At 41.4% G+C, this 17,955-nt stretch overlaps 1 protein-coding gene across 1 annotated transcript in view; it reads right to left on the bottom strand.

Annotated features, from left to right (window-relative positions):
• Positions 5,143-17,955, bottom strand: part of CD53 (CD53 molecule) — a 34,307-nt gene continuing 21,494 nt past the window's right edge. The window contains exons 6-8 of the mRNA XM_005677920.3: positions 8,062-8,142; positions 6,854-6,937; positions 5,143-5,991 (exon numbers count right to left, since the gene is read on the bottom strand). Coding sequence (XP_005677977.1) covers positions 5,920-5,991; positions 6,854-6,937; positions 8,062-8,142 — 237 coding nt within the window. The 3' untranslated portion in view covers positions 5,143-5,919. The remainder of the gene's footprint in view (positions 5,992-6,853; positions 6,938-8,061; positions 8,143-17,955) is intronic.

Raw genomic sequence — 17,955 nt, 5'->3', positions numbered from 1 at the left:
ACTAAGAAGAGGTGGCAAGAATACACGAAAGAACTGTACAAAATGATCTTCATGACCCATATGATCACTATGGTGTGATTACTCACCTAGAGCCAGACATCCTGGAATGTGAAGTCAAGTGGGCCTTAGGAAACATCACTATGAACAAAGCTAGTGGAGGTGATGGAATTCCAGTTGAGCTATTTCAAATCCTGAAAGATGATGCTGTGAAAGTGCTTCACTCAATATGCCAGCAAATTTGGAAAACTCAGCAGTGGCCACAGGACTGGAAAAGGTCAGTTTTCATTCCAATCCCAAAGAAAGGCAAGGCCCTAGAATGCTCAAACTACCGCACAATTGGACTCATCTCACATGCTAGCAAAGGTATGCTCAAAATTCTCCAAGCCAGGCTTCAGCAATACGTGAACTGTGAACTTCCTGATGTTCAAGCTGGTTTTAGAAAAGGCAGAGGAACCAGAGATCAAATTGCCAACATCTGCTGGATCATGGAAAAGGCAATAGAGTTCCAGAAAAACATCTATTTTTGCTTTATTGACTATACCAAAGCCTTTGACTGTGTGGATCACAATAAACTGTGGAAAATTCTGGAAGAGATGGGAATACCAGACCACCTGACCTGCCTCTTGAGAAATCTGCATGCAGGTCAGGAAGCAACTGTTAGAACTGGACATGGAACAACAGACTGGTTCCAAGTAGGAAATGGAGTAGGTCACGGCTGTATATTGTCACCCTGCTTATTTAACTTCTATGCAGAATACATCATGAGAAACTCTGGGCTGAAGGAAGCACAAGCTGGAATCAAGATTGCCAGGAGAAATATCAATAACCTCAGATATGCAGATGACACCACCCTTATGGCAGAAAGTGAAGAGGAACTAAACAGCCTCTTGATGAAAGTGAAAGAGGAGAGTGAAAAAGTTGGCTTAAAGCTCAACATTCAGAAAACAAAGATCATGGCATCTGGTCCCATCACTTCATGGGAAATAGATGGGGAAACAGTGGAAACAGTGTCAGACTTTATTTTGGGGGGCTCCAAAATCACTGCAGATGGTGATTGCAGCCATGAAATTAAATGACGCTTACTCCTTGGTAGAAAAGTTATGACCAACCTAGATAGCATATTCAAAAGCAGAGATATTACTTTGCCAACTAAGGCCCGTCTAGTCAAGACTATGGTATTTCCAGTAGTCATGTATGGATGTGAGAGTTGGACTATGTAGAAGGCTGATCGCCGAAGAATTGTTGCGTTTGAACCGTGGTGTTGGAGAAGACTCTTGAGAGTCCCTTGTACTGCAAGGAGATCCAGCCAGTCCATTCTGAAGGAGATCAACCCTGGGATTTCTTTGGAAGGAATGATGCTAAACCTGAAACTCCAGTACTTTGGCCACCTCATGCGAAGAGTTGACTCATTGGAAAAGACTTTGATGCTGGGAGGGATTGGGGGCAGGAGGAGAATGGGACGACAGAGGATGAGATGGCTGAATGGCATCACTGACTCAATGGATGTGAGTCTGAGTGAACTCCGGGAGTTGGTGATAGATCAGGGAGGCTTGGAGTGCTGGGATTCATGGGGTCGCAAAGAGTCGAACACCACTGAGTGACTGAACTGAACTCCATCACCAGTCACATGCCCAATTGGGTGTTGTTTTTGCTTTGGCTCTATCTCTTCATTTCTCTACTGACCTGGGGAGTTCCTCTTTCAGTATCCTATCATTTTGCATTTCATACTGTTCATGGGGTTCTCAAGGCAAGAATACTGAAGTGGTTTTTCATTCCCTTCTCCAGGTGACCACATTTTGTCAGAATTCTCCACCATGACCCATCTGTCTTTGGCGGCCCTATATGGCATGGCTTATAGTTTCATTGAGTTAGACAAGGCTGTGGTCCATGTGATTAGATTGGTTAGTTTTCTGGAATTGTGGTTTTCATTCTTTCTGCCCTCTAATGGAGAAGGATAAGAGGCTTATGGAGGCTTCCTGATGGGAGATATTGACTAGGGGTGAAAACTGGGTCTTATTCTGATAGGCGGGGCCAGGCTCAGTAAATCTTTAATCCAATTTTCTGTTGATGGGTGGAGCTGTGTTCCCTCCCTGCTATTTACCTGGGGCCAAACTATGGTGGGGACTTCCCTTGTGGCTCAGATGGTAAAGTGTCTGTCTACAATGTGAGAGACCTGGGTTCAATCCCTGGGTTGGGAAGATCCCCTGGAGAAGGAAGTGGCAATCCACTCCAGTATATTGCCTGGAAAATCCCATGGACGGAGGAGCGTGGAAGGCTGCAGTCCATGGGGTCCGAAAGAGTCAGACACGACTGAGCAACTTCACTTCACTTCACTTCACTTCAAACTATGGTGGAGGTAATGAAGATAATGGCGACCTCCTTCAAAAGATCCCATGCATGTACTACTACACTCAGTGCCCCAAACCCTGCAGCAGGCTGCCACCAACCTCTGCCTCTGCTAGAGACTCCTGAACACTCACAGGCAAGACTGGGTCAGTCTCTTGTGGGGTCACTTCTTTCTCTTGGGTCCTGGTGCACACAAAGTTCTGTTTGTCCCCCCCAAGAGTCTGTCTCCCAGTCCTGTGTAAGTTCTGGCAGCTCTGTGATGTGGTTAATGGAGACCTCCTCCAAGAAAGCTTATGCCATACCTAAGATTAGCAACTATTCCCAGATTAGCAACTATTCGAATCTTCCCTTTGGAACTCAGGGCTTCCCTGGTGGCTTAGACAGTAAAGAATCTGCCTGCAATGTGGTAGACCTGGGTTCAATCCTTGGATTGGGAAGATCCCCTGGAGAAAGAAATGGCAACCCACTCCAGTATTCTTGCCTGGGAAATCACATGGACAGTGCAGCCTGATGGGCTGTAGTCTATGGGGTCACAAAGAGTCAGACATGCCCAAGTGAGTGACACTTTGGAACTCAGGGAAGATCATAGAGGCAGGAATCAAGAAACGGGGACAGTTTTGTTCCTTTTTATGGATGAGTAATAATCCATTGTGTGTGTGTGTGTGTGTGTGTGTGTGTGTGTGTGCGTGTGTATACATATATACCACATTTTCTTTATTCATTCCTCTGCTAATGGACATTTAGGTTGCTTCCATGTCCTGGCTATTGTAAAAGTGCTGCAATAAACATTAGGTTGCATGTATCTTTTGGAATTATGTTTTTCTCTGGATATATGCCAGCAGTGGGATTGGTGTGTCATACGGTACTTCTATTTTTAGTGTTTTTTTTTTTTTTTTACGGAACCTCCATACTGTTCTCTATAGACTGTAGTCTACCAGGCTCATCTGCCCGTGGGATTTTTCAAGAATACTGGAGTGGGTTGCCGTTTCCTCCTCAAGGGAATCCTCCCAACCCAGGGATTGAACCCTGTGTGTCTTGCATGTCTCTTGCATTGGCAGGCAGGTTCTTTACTACTAGCGCCACCTGGAAAGCCCACTGTTCTCTATAGTGGATGTAAAAGGAATGAAACTGTGCCATTTGCAAAGGTGTGGATGGACCTAGAAGCTGTCATACAAAGTGAAGTCAGAAAGAGAAAAATAAATATCGTATATTGACACATATATGTGGAATCTAGAAAAATGGTACAGATGAACCTATTTACAAAGCAGAGTTCCTGGGACAGCAAGGAGATCAAACCTGTCAATGCTAAAGGAAATGAACCCTGAATATTCATTGGAAGGACTGATGCCAAAGCTGAAGCTCAAGCTCCAATACTTTGGCCACCTGATGCAAAGAGCCAACTCATTGGGAAAGACCCTGATGCTGAGAAAGATTGAGGACAGAAGGAGAAGGGGATGACAGAGGATGAAATAGTTGGATGGCACCATTGACTCAAAGGAAATGAGTTTAGCAAACTCCAGGAGATAGTGAAGGACAGGGAAGCCTGGTGTGCTGCAGTGCATTGGGTCACAAAGAGTTGGATATGACTTGGTGATTGAACAACAACAACATAGACAATTAAATTTAGCTTCTCCTAACCCAAAAAATCATGGTGTGGCTGATCACCTCTAAGACAGCTCCCAGTGGTCTCTACCCCATAGTTTCTCTATGCTGTATAATTTCCTCCCTTCAAGTGTAAACTTTTCAACTTACTTCTAAGGAATAGTGTACAGCAGGACAGTTGTGATGGCATTCTTGAGTTAGCTTATAAAAGGAGTTAATGGCTTGTTTTGGGTGCTGTATTTCATGCTCTCTCTTGAATGTCTTGCTCTGGGGAGAATCAGTTGCCATGTCATAAGACAGTGCTGTGGATAGGTACATGTGGCAAAGAACTGATGCCTACCAGGAGCCATACTGAAATGGTGTAACTCAGACTGAGACTTGAAATCAATATTTTAACTGAAATCCATACCTGGTTTCAGGAGTTAATGAAATTCAGGTTCTTGATGTCTCATCACAGAAAGAATTCAGTGAGAGACAAAGTGATAGGTAAGAAGTGGATTTATTTAGATAGAAACACACTCCACAGACAGAGTGTGGGCCACCTCAGAAGGCAAGAGTGGTCTCACAATGTGGTGTGGTTAGTTTTCATGGGATGGGCAATTTTATAGGCTGATGAGTGGGAGGATTATTCCAATTATTTTGGGGAAAGGACAGAGATTTCCAGGAATCAGGTCACCTCTAACTGTTTGATCTTTGATAGTCAGGCTCAGAACTGTCATGGCACTGTTGGATGTATCACTTAGCTTATGTTAGAGTATTGCAATAAATGTATGATGAAGCTCAAAGTCCACTGGAAATCGAATACTCCACCATCTTGGACCTAGCTGGTTTTAACCAGTTTTTGTCATATCCTATGTTTATGTCATTCTTTTAAAGGCTATGCCCTGCCCCCTTCCCTCCTGTTTCAATATGAGAACTTAGAAGTGTGTCCTCTTCTAATTGAGACTTGAGATGACTGCAGCTGACATCTTGACTGTAGTCATGAGGGAAATCACAAGCCAGAATCAGCCAGTTAAGCTGCTCTCAGATTTATGATCCACAAAAACTGTGAGATAATAAATATTTGTTGTTGTCAGTGACAAATTTTGTAGTAATTCATTATTTAGCAATAGACAACTAATATCCCTAACTTGCAGGCAGAACAATCAGGCTGGATCATGAAAACTATATTTGAGACAAAGGATGAGAATGTAGTGATTGAGAGATCATAAGCTATTTTATTTATTGAAGAATTAAAATATTACATTAAGAAAAAACTTATCTGAAAGAGAATTAACACCAGAACTCTTTTGAATGTGATTATTACCTCAACCACCAGAAATACTGATCCTGCTGAATTCCTTCATGGTTATGTAAATCAAAGTCTAAGCAATTGGCTGAAATCAGGATGTGAGTCATTGGACAGTTCCTCTTAGAAAGACTTAGATGAATCATAAAGAAATTGAAATGAAACCTAACTTTTGGAGAAAGAGTATTTTTGTCATTCCTGTAGCCAAGGCCCCTAGTCAAAAGGAAACAGAGGATTGTGATAATGATCCAGTGAATCTGCCCCCAGAGCTCCCTTAAGCTTATCTCTTGTTTGACTTTGGAGTGTGGACTGTGTGTGATTTAGAGGCCAAAGACTTTTTGGCAATGGAAAGATGCAGAAAGTCAAGCTACAGACCCATCCTTTGATTTTGAGCCATTAGTACCACAGGTTCTCTTGCCCTTTCATGTCTGACAAATGATCAGGTATTAAAGAATGATAAGGCTACTGCCATGAGTGAGTAAAGGATTGTCTTGCTGTCTGTCAGGGAAGTGCCTGACCAACACCCTCTTCTCTAGTTGTGTAAGTCAGGGACTCCATAAGGAAGAGATGGGAGGGAGAACAAGGACACCAATTCAAGAGGTGGTCATTTAGGACTTCATGATACAAGTTGTTTTGGATTTCCAGCGATGAAAGAAGTCTCTCCAGCACATGGCAGCAGCAGGTCAGAGTCCTAGGGCCTGACTGGTTTTGTCAATCTGGCAGTTCAAGGTCAGTGCAAAGGACATCCCTAATACCTGAGGAAAGAGTTGGTAAAAAGTGAGGTCTTTACATGTAAAACATCTCACCCACAGTCCCTAGGATGAGTCCCAGAGGAAAAGAAAGTGTCCATCACACTGAAACTACCCTTCCTACTATCACTTCTAATTCCTTCTCGAGAGTTTTCTCCTTTAGCTTTAGAATGGCAGTGGGGAGACAAGTAAGGGTGATGATGGCAAGATAATGGAATATTAAGTGCTAAGACATCTTTTTGTCTTCTTAAGAAACCACAGAAATCCTGCTGCTGGTATAATGAAGTTCTGCACAGGTCAATACTTTGCACAAAGGTGCAATGAGTCTTCTCTACCCATGCCTTAGGCCTCCTTGGTTTCCAAGCAGAGAAAAATCATTTCTCTTTGAGCTTCCTAAGTAGATCTTAGCTAATCTGTGATACACTCAAGACACTTGGGTATAAAAATAGTAGGAATATAACATAATAAAAAAGAACAAGAAAATATCCCCATTCACTCCTGACTTGTCAAGATAAGCAGAGAAGAATTGAGGAAATTGATTACAGTTTCATCACCAACTCCTCCTTAGCACACAAGGTCAATTTTTCAAGTGAAATGTTTTATTTAACAGGCTTTTCCAGATGAGCTGAATGAGGAACCAAAGTAAGGTTCCATTTAGTGGCTTTTAATTTGACCATGATACACTCATTTCTATTAGGGATAAATTGACCAGATAGATCTTACAGCATTATTTTCTGTATGCCTTAAACTGGTAATAATATAATTTTCTACTTGAATAGGGGAGCTCATATTTATCAAGCACATACTTTAAAAATTACATGACTTAACTCATTTAATTCTCAAAATAGTCCTCTGATTAAGCTCTTACCTGGATTACACATACACAGATAGTGGTGATTCCAATATACAGGAAATTAGAGTGAAACCACTGTTTTGCTTGTATATAGCAACCCTAGAAAAAATTACATGTACAAATGACACTACTGTATTACTCAACTTTATCAAGAGGCTTATTTGGGATGATAGTTTGTCTCTTGCCAAGACATTTAGGACAGGCATTATATATATAAAATATGGATAATATTATAATATTATCCATATCCATTATTAATATTATAATATATAATATTATATATATATATATAATATGAATGAAGAAATGAGCATGAAGTAGAGAACATTAAACTAGAGACTTTTCCAGTATTGTTATCATTACAGTGGAAGTAAATAAAGTAGAAGTCTTATATATTTACACACTGCATTAAATTAGCTCCCAAGAGGCAGGTCAACAACATATGTCCTTGTATTTTTTGAACATTCTATTGTCTTGGCATTGACAAATAGGAATATAAGCTATGCAATCCTATGACTAGTTGCATTTCAGCTTCTGCTTCAAAAGCCAGTAATGATATCATAGCCCTACCAAGCTGCAGGGCAGTTGCTGGTTGGTGGGTGTCCCAGTCTTTCTTCACAGACTGCCCACCCACCCAGATTCCAGAGATTTCCAAACAATATCAAGTGGGTGACATAGGTAACAGGACCTTAGGGACTTGGTCTAGTTGGAAGATGATTTGGGCTTCTTCTCTGGGTCTAGTCAGAAGTTCCATCAACTTTTGCACCCTCAGCTCCTCACTCTTCACTTATAATTAATTCTGCTAAGGAGTTGGATGCTGCCATCTCCAAGGAATGAGAGCAGGGAAATAAGTAGAAAGAGAAGCTTTTCTGCTTCTACCTTGCAAATTTCACTTTCAATCATAAGAAGACCTAATTATTACTCAAGAAAAATCTAGACACAGTCTTCTGCCACTATCACATAAACTTTTCCCCTCTAATATAATAGTTCAGAGTAGCAAGATTCTTAATGGCACCTCTAGTCTAGATAAACTTGTTCTTTTCTTTTGCTTATGTTTTCTTTTTTGTTTTTCTTATTTTCTAGTTATATGTCTCCCTGGTCTCTCTTTTGTTTGAGGTTTCCTGTTCATGGCTGGGTTCCAGTCCTGCATGACTGGATTTCTAAGGGAATTAAAGGTTTCATCACAGTGGCCAATAGCAGAAACGTTTCCAAAAATAAATTACCTTAACAGTTGAGCCTTTGGGGCAAGATGCTGGTACTCCAGATGTCCAGTCACTCGTGCCATTTACACCACAACATTGCAGCTGAAAGCCAAAGCCCCAAAAAGCAATGGTTAGTCAGATAACAGAAAGAAGACCATGGGCCTTGGAGAAAAGGTGAACCTTTCTGATTTGACTCTATAGCAGAAAATACAGAACTGACTTGTTTACTATGGCTCCTTAGAACTGAGTACTTTCAAACCTGTTATGCCATTTTGTTCACAAACCTGTTATACCAATTTATTTACATAAAACTTCTTGAAGTAGAGAGGGCGTATTTAACTTATTCACATTTTATAGATCAAAAATTAGGCACACAGGGGACTTTATAGTGGAGGGATCAGACTAACCACACCTAGACCCACTGTATGTCTGTTAGCATAGCTGATGCCATCTTGGGCCCTTACAGTTTCTCCTGTCCTACACTGACCCTACCCCTGTGCAGTGAATCACTTCTATGTCATTAAGGGCTTTATAAATAATAGATATTGTGGCCTTTATGCTCCATTAGTTCCCAAACAATGATGAAAACTTTTGCTGATGTATTTTTGGCACCCAGACGACTAGTTACCATTCATCTTGACTTAGGAGTGCATGTCCTGTTTCCAAGCACCTACCTCCATACCCTAAGTTAACTATAAAATCCTCCTAACAACCCCATGGCAGTGTGGAGTGTAGATGTGAATGCTTCCAAATTGTCCACCTGATCCTGATACCACCCTGTGAGTAAGCTACTGTTTAACAAACTGACCCAGTGATTATATGGAGCTACCCAGCTTATTTTTGTCTCAAGATGCCTTCTCAGTTCACTGGGCATTTTCTGTTCCTTCCATCCTTAGACAATTGGCAAGCTAGGCAGGAGACTGAAAATGATGCAAAAATGCGTGAAGGGGCCAAGCAGGGAAAAGCTTGCTGTTGTGGGAGAAATCCCAGGTTGGCCAGCCATTTCCATGTGAGGTGATCTGGCTAAATTTATGGAACAATTCAGGCTGATGCAAGTGTACATGGACACAATGGAAACACCAAAGGACTTACTAAATACATTAACCAAAGAGGTAGAAAAGCAAAAGTGGGGGGGGGGTGCAAAAGCAAGTGATCTATTTCAGCTGGTGCATGGCCTTTGTTAGGCACTCTAAAATTTAGCACAGAAAAGGAATTACAGCTCAGCTAGGCACTAGAGAGAGATGTATGGATGGCATGTTCTACAACTTAGGACGTTATGTCAAAGAAAGTACAACAGGAAGAACCTACTGAAATGATGGAATGTAAGATGGCTAAATGTGGGGCCCTAGGCTACCCCATTCAAAGGTGAGGACTATTATTTCACAGGACACCTGGGACATCAAGAGGTGGAATTCTTGGGCTCATGACTCCTCAGAAGATGAGGACATAATTATAGAAGAAGAAGAGGACCAGCAGTCACAGCCTCTGATTCAAACTAAAGCATGGGATGCTAGAGAACTGAGAGATAATAGGAAGGAAATGGCAACCCACTCCAGTATTCTTGTGTGGAGAATCCCATGGACAGAGGAGCCTGGCAGGCTACAGTCCATGGGGTCATAAGAGTCGGATATGACTTAGCAATTAAACCGCTGCAAGAGCTGAAAAACAACCCCATGAGATTTTTCCTCCCTGAACTAGTAGAAATAGCCAGAATATTTAAACAAAAAGTAGAGAGGGCATTGCAGCCTAAGTTCCCCATCTATGGGATACTGGGGACAATGGCATTGTGTTAAAAGGGCCACAGATGTGTAAAATGGCTTCTGTTATAGCACCAACTGCCTTCTGGCAATGTTTGTATGGGGCTGGTGTGGGAGAAAAATGAGGGTGCTCAGCCAACTTACTTAAATGGATATTTGCAGGTATACCCTGGATTCCTAAGGATTAGGGGTGGAGTCAAGGGTGCTCCTTGGCATGCAGGTCCCAGATTGAACAGACTATTTATTGGTCCTGCACCAATAAACAGATTGTTCTAGCATATACTGTACAAAATACACCATGATTTACGGAAATCCATCTAAGTTCCAAGGGGAAGTAGCAACCATTGATGGGATATGAGGTCAAACACTGTAAAGTGAAACAAGTGAGCTTGTATTTACAAATCAGAAGATTGCCTCCCCTTCCTTTTCTGGTTTATCTTCACCCATATCTGAGTATATTTTGGGTGTGTATGTCATATAGGACCTGGACCTCAAACCACCATGGGTGAGTTCGACTTATGGATCAGACTCAAGATTATAAAGGTTAGTCATGCTAAATGGGAGTTGTAAAGTTGCCTATCCCCCCAGAGTAGTAGCAATAAACAACAATAATGGGTACCTGGGGGATAAGAAAAAATAACTTCTACCATTAAGGAATTAGAGAAAGTGGTGGTTATAATACCAGCACAAAGTCTATTCAGTAGCCCCATGAAGCCAGTGAAAAAACCAAATGGTACCTGGTGTATGGCAGTAGACTATAGAGAATTAATCAAGGTAATACCCCCTATCTATGCAGCAGTTACAAAAACTCTTGGATAAAATTGCCATTCTCTCAAGGATAGCCTCTTCTCAAGACAATGTCTTAGATTTGTCTAATGCCTTTTCTTAGCAAACACTTAGATAAGGGGTCCCAGGATCAGTGCAACTTCATGTGGGAAGGGGGAACAATGGACTTTTACCATCTTACCTCAATGTCATCTCACTATATGTCATGGGATGGTGTCCCTGGACTTGAAGAAATGGGCTCTCTTCTTCCTGTAGTTCTCTATCATTACATTGATGATACTAGGTTAACTTGTAATGACTTGTTTTCTCTTTCCCAAGCCTCTTCTGGAACATTTAAGCATAAAGATGGGAGTTCAACACCAATAAGCTACAAGGACCTGGACAGTCAGTAAAGTTGCTAGGAGTTATCTAGTCTGCCAAGATTGAAGGGATGCCCAAAACTGCTATTGATAGAATATAGAGAAACCATGCCCTATAATAGAAAAGAACTACAATCCTTTATAAGTGTGCTAGGGTATGGGCAGCCTTTTATTCTCCACCTTGTCCAAATATTGAGACCCTTATATTCTTTGGGGCTTCCCAGGTGACTCAGCAGCAAAGACTTTGCCTGCAGTATAGGAGCCATGCGAGTTGCAAACTTGGGTTCGATCCCTGCATTGGGAAGATCCCTATGAGGAAGAAATGGCAACCCACTCCAGTATTCTTTCTGGGAAAATCCCAACAGACAGAGGAGCCTGGCAGGCTGCCATCCATAGGGTTGCAGACTCAAAACACTACTGAGCACACAGCACATATGATTTAGTGAAAAAGGGAAATATCTGGGTTAGGAATACCCCACCCCACAAGCCCACAAGAGGCTTTTGAAAAGGCAAAACTGATTGTCAAATAAGTCCAAGGACTGGAGGTGTTAATGCCAGACACAAGTTGTGAGTTGGATGTAAGTCTATCCCCAGGAGGGTTTGAATAAGAACTATGGTAACGACAAAATGGGAAATGAATCCCACTACGTGAGTCTGAGTGAACGCGTGATGGACAGGGAGGCCTGGCATGCTGCGATTCATGGGGTTGCAAAGAGTTAGACACGACTGAGCAACTGAACTGAACTGAGGATTTTGGTCTCAGTTTTGGGAAGGGGCAAAGAATTGATATAGTACTATGGAAAAACAATTGTCAGCAATATATCTAGACTTACAACAAACTGAGTGTCTAACCACTGACTTACCTGTCAGTGTACAGACGCCCCTGCCCATAGGGGAATGGATTAAGTAGTAGTAGTAGTAGTTAAGTCGCCAAGTTGTGTCTGACTCTTGTGACCCCACAGACAGTAGCCTGCCAGGCTCCTCTGTCCATGGGATTCTCCAGGCAGGAATACTAGAGTGGGCTGCCATTTGCTTAGGATGGATTAAAGACATGTTTTTAAAGCCTATGAATGCCTGTGCACAACTGAGTACCTTACAAAAGTGGTGTGCATACCTTCAAGAGAGAAGCACTTATAACACTGATCCACTTACGCAGGAGTTGCATATAGTGACCTATATCTACCCACCGAGACCCCAGGGACATCACCTGTTGGACCCGATTTACTTCAAGTACAGGAAGGTACCTGGATGCCCCTTGTGGATACATGGTACACCAAGGGCAGCTGTAAGGGTGATCTACCTTGGTGTGATACACCATAGTTGTTCTTCTGGATTCAGATGTCATCTGGTTCAAGGTAGGGACTGGACATAATAGTCATTGGGCAGAACTCAGAGCAGGATGGCTGGTGATTGCTTACAGTCCCATGCTCCTCTACCTTGCCACTGACATTTGGGCAGTATGGAAAGGCTTGACAATATGGATGTCTCAATGGCATCAAGATAATTGGAAACAGTAAATGAACCTCTGTGGGAGTCTGAGTTATGGGCTGATATCTGAACTGCTTGCGCACAACCTGGTGCCAATGTGACCATATGCCATGTTTCCACTCACTGACCCTCAACTCTAGCAGGCAATTGTGAAGCAGATACACTAGCATGGACAAGAGGCTTGTGTCTGCAAGAATTACAGACCTCCTCCAATGCAGCAGAATGACTCCACCAAAAGTCAGACATAGAATTCCCAAAACAACTTGGGAAATAGTAAAAAGGCTTCATTTGCCTCTCAAATCTATAGGCCTCCAACTTACAGGTAAGGACTGCCTTATGCATCATTTGAGGTGGTGCCCTCCTCTGGTTACCAGATGGCAAGTGGACCACATATGCTTTTGCCTGTGTCAGAAGGGTATAAATATTCCCTTACCTATGCTGACACAGCCTCTGGGTTGGTGCTAGCCTTTGCTAGTAGGAAAGCCAATCAGACTGCTATTAATACAATCAAAGGCAAAATTGTCAAACTATCAAAATTGGAAGTTACGTGTGGAACACCAGCCCAAGTTGGCAGTGATCAGGTGACTGGACTTGAAAGATAAGAGTGAGCAGAAGAAGTCCAAGAAATTCCTTGGACTTTCAATCTACCATAAAACCCCACCATTGTTCAGTTGTATCTGACTCTTTATGACCCCAAGGACTGCAGCATGCCAGGCTTCCCTGTCCTTCACTATCTCTGAGAGTTTGCTCAAACTCATGTCCATTGAACTGATGATGTCATCCAGCCATCTCATCCTCTGTCGTCCCCTTCTCCGCCTGCTCTCATCTTTCCCAGCATCAGGGTCTTTTCAAATGAGTCAGCTCGTCACATCAGGTGGCTGAAGTATTGGAGTTTCAGCTTCAGCATCAGTCCTTCCAATGAATATTCAGGGTTGATTTCCTTTAGGATTGACTGGTTTGATCTCTTTGCTGTCCAAGGGACTCTCAAGAGTCTTCTCCAACACCTTAGTTCAAAAGCATCAATTCTTTATCACTCAGCTGGCTTATAGTACAACTCTCATATTTGTACATGACTACCAGAAAAATCATAGCTTTGACTATAGCTTTGTCGACAGAATGATGTCTCTGCTTCTTAATATGCCAAATTTGTCACAGCTTTTCTTCCAAGGAGCAAGAGTCTTTTAATTTCATGGCTGCAGTCACTGTAGCTGGCTTTATAAAATGTGTCAACCAGATAGATGTTAAAAGCCCTATTTCCTGAGGGCACATTAAAAGTTTTGTCCTGAGGGCTGTCTGAAGCTATCAGACTATTAAATGCCTTGGGCCAACAATCTGCATGTGAATGGCTGGATGGATGGACAATAAAACGGAGGCTGAGGGTGCAGGTTCGAAAGGGAGGTCTTGTCCTAACATGTAGCATAGGAACTCTGCTCAATGTTATGTGGCAGCCTGGGTAAGAGGGGAGTTTGGGAGAGAATGAATATGTGTATATGTATGGTTGAGTCTCACCTGAAATTATCACAACATTGTTAATCAGCCATGTTGTTATTCAGTCATTAAGGCATATCTGACTCTTTGCAACCCCTTGGACTGCAGCATGCCAGGCTTCTCTGTCCTCCACTATCTCCTTGAGTTTGCTTGAATTCATGTCCATTTGAGTCAGTGATGCTATCTAACAATTTCATTCTCTGACACCCCCTTCTCTTTTGCCTTCAATCTTTCCCAGCATCAGGGTATACACCCCAAAATAAATTTAAAAGTTTTTTTAAAAAGGAAGCCTTGAGCCTATCGGGTGGGATGAAGATCTTGTGGGGTTCTTTTTGTTTGTTTGCTTTTTAGGGGGATGCCACAGGACATCCCGCCTGGTGTTACTAAAATTCATTGGTGTTTAAATTGTTCTCCCCATTCCAAGTGGCTTGGTATCCTAACCCCTTGGGAGATAGGATTTGCTTCCAGTATCACCTTCAGTCCAGATGGACAATAAAAAGTTTTATCGAAAACTTTTCTATAGAAAGTTTATATAGAAATGGGACCCCTTCAGGCCCAAATCACCTCTCCAGAAGCATTAGCGCAGTGAGCTAAACCCACAAGAAGTAGGTTTACTCAGGTGGATTCCCACTGAGCCCCTATCTGCAATTTGAGTTTACCTCTCGGAGATATTAAAGGACAAATTGTGTAGTGTTGTTAGGTAGTTAGAATAGGAAAAAAGAGTCCAAAATGGCAGTAGCTAAAAGACAAAGAAAGAAAGAAGCCTGAGAAAATGGAACAAAAGAAAATCTGAGGACTGTCGTGAGAATCTCAGGTGAAACAAACAGCCTTCCTGGCTATCCCAGTTTACACAGGGCAGGTTCATGGGGAGGAGATAAAGCATATAAAAAGAGGAGCCAGGATTGAGCCTCCCTTTTTGGGTTGGCCCACCCTCATGCCTCAAGGATGTACTATCCTTCGCTTGCCAAATAAAACTGAACTGTAACAGAGCTGTAACACCTGTCCACTGTTGCAAAGCTTTGCTGTGATGAGACAGAACCAAGGAAATTACACACACACACACACCCCCCCCCCGACAGTATCACCCACTGGGAAAAAAGCCAAAATCGGGGATAGTTTTCTCCAATGCTACTCATGAATGAGATTTTGCCTTATCTTTTACCCCAAAACATCTCTGTTGTCACCTACAGTGTTTGCCTCATGGACTATTTGGCTCTTGTTACTGGAAATATGTTCCTCTGCTGTGGCTCAAACATATGCAGAGGTCCACAACTATCCTTACTTCTGGGTCTATGGCCTGTCTCCAGTACCAAGGGAATTCTGTGAAAACTTCAGCCACTCATCTGTACTAAATGTAGACAGTGGCTTAGACTGGTGACCAAAAATCCCCTTGCTATGTGACTCCTGTTTATGGAACCTCTATGTTTAACTATAGTGACTGTAAATAGTATGTTTTTCCCCTGCTGTGAAGTAGATCAAATAATCTCCAGATTCCCATGGTTTGTCAAATTTGGGATGGCTTAGGGGGTAGATGGGAGGTGAGTATGGAGTCTTGATGTCCATAGCCCCCTTCTATATAGAAAGGAGAAATCATACCCAAACAAGGGCTTCCCTAGTGTCTCAGATGGCAAAGAGTCTGCCTACAATGCAGGAGACCTGGGTTCAGTCTCTGGATTAGGAAGATCACCTGGGGAAGAGAATGGCAACCCACTCCAGTATTCTTGCCTGGAGAATCCCAGGGACAGAGGAGCCTGGTGGGCTGCTGTCTATGGGGTCGCACAGAGTCGGACACGACTGAAGCGACTTAGCAGCAGCAGCAGCAGCAGCTTAGAGAGGCAAAAAACCCGTAATTGTCAACACAATACTGAAGGAAAGAACAAAGTTGGAGGACTGATACTACTCAACTTTAAGACTTTCTACAAAGCTGCAGCAATCAAGATATTGTGGTATTTGTGAAAGAACAGGCAAATAGATATAGAGAGCCCAGAAGCAGGCCTGTGTAAAGATAGTCAACTGATCTTTGACAAAGGAGCAATACAATGCAAAAAAGACAGCTCAACATGGTGCTGGAAAAATTAGACATTCATATACCAAAAACAAAAACATAAAAACAAACAAACAAAAATAAACAAACAGAGACAGAGAACCTACACCATTCACAAAAGTTAACTCAAAATAGATTATAGATCTAAGAGTAAAATACAACACTACAAAAATCTTAGAAGATAATATGGGAGAAAACCTACATGACCTTGGTTATGATGATATCTTTTTAGAAACCACACCAAAAGTATGATTCATGAAAGAAATAATGGATAAGTTTGACTTGGCTAAAATTAAAAACTTCTATTCTGCAAGAGACAGTATCTGGAGAAATAGAAGACAAGCCATAGACTTGGAGAAAATATTTGCAAAAGACACATCTGATAAATGACTGTTACCTAAAAATCTATATATAAAAGAGAGAGAGAAACCTCTTAAAACTGAGCAATAAGATAACAACTAACCTGATTAAAAAATGAACCAACAAACTTAACAGACACCTCACCAAAGAAGATATAGAAATGCAAAATAAACTTATGAAAATCTACATCATACGTCATCAAGGAAATGAAAATTAAAGTAATGAGCTCCCAGTACACACTTATGAGGATGGTCAAAATCTGGAACACTGACACTAAATACTGTTGAGGATGTGGAGCAACAGGAACTTTCATACGTTGCTGATGGGAATGAGAAGTGGTACCGATGCTTCAGAAGACCATTTGGAGGTTTCTTACAAATTATGCATACTTTTACTAAATGATCCATCAATCACACTCTGGTATTCATCCAAAGAAGTATAAAACTTATGTACACAAACAAAAATGCTGCTCATTAATGATTATGGAAGCTTTATTCTTAATTGCCAAAACTTGGAAGCGACCAAGATGTCCTTCAATAAGTGAATAAGTAAGTAAGCTGTGGTATATCCAGACAATGGAATATTAACACAAAAGAATTGAGCTATCAAGTCATGAAAAGACAAGGAGGAATCTTAAATGCATATTAGTAAGTGGAAGAAGCCAATTTGAAAAGTTTATAAACAGTATGACTTCAACTGTTTGGCATTCTGAAAAAGACAAAACTATTGAAAAATAAAAAGATCAGTGGCTGTGAAGGATGAGGGGAGGAGGTGGAGGGAACATAGAGGGCTTTTAGGAGGGCAAAGCTACTCTGCATGATATTATAATGATGCATATATGTCATTATAAGTTTTTTCAAATGCATAGAATGTGTAACACCAAGAGTGAACTCTAATGTAAACTATGGACCTTGGGTGATAATTAAGTGTCAATGTAGGATCAGCATTTATTTAAAAAAAATACCATTCTGGTGAATGATGTGGATAATGGGGGAGACTATACAAGTGTGGGAGTATATGGGATATCTCTGTACCTCCCTTTAAGATTTGTTGTAAACCTAAGACTGCTCTTGGACAATGGACATGAGTTTGAGCAGGCTCCAGGAGATGTTGAAGGACAGGGAGGCCTGGCATGCTGCAGTCCATGGGGTTGAAAAGAGTCAGACATGACTGAGCAACTGAACAACAACAAGACTGCTCTTAAAAAACTGTTTTTTATTTTTTAATTAATTAATTAAGTTATTATTTTTTTTTTTTTACTTTACAATATTGTATTGGTTTGCCATACATTGACATGAATCCACCATGGGTGTACATGCATGCAAATAAAGCCGCTAACTAAGCCACAAATCTCATTAGGTAAGAATTAAATCTTTACCATTATTTATGGTTTCAAAAATTTGAGTCACTATTGGAAATTTGTCTTTTGACCAAAAATGATCAGGAAAGAGCTTACTTTTGATTATATTATTTTTAAAATGGATATACATATGTTTGTTAAATTCCATTTGCTAAATGTGTACTTAAATGCTATGTAACCTTTATTAAGCCAGAGAAAAGGGAAAACATTTTTAAAATGCAAGGAGAAATGTGAGTTTAAGATAACAAAATGTTCTGTCTTATTTAACACAGT

This window comes from Capra hircus, chromosome 3 (genome assembly GCF_001704415.2).
Source record: "Capra hircus breed San Clemente chromosome 3, ASM170441v1, whole genome shotgun sequence".
In the NCBI taxonomy this organism is placed as follows: domain Eukaryota; kingdom Metazoa; phylum Chordata; class Mammalia; order Artiodactyla; family Bovidae; genus Capra; species Capra hircus.
Note: the sequence above shows the minus strand (reverse complement) of the source record. Positions and strands in the feature narration are given on the sequence as shown.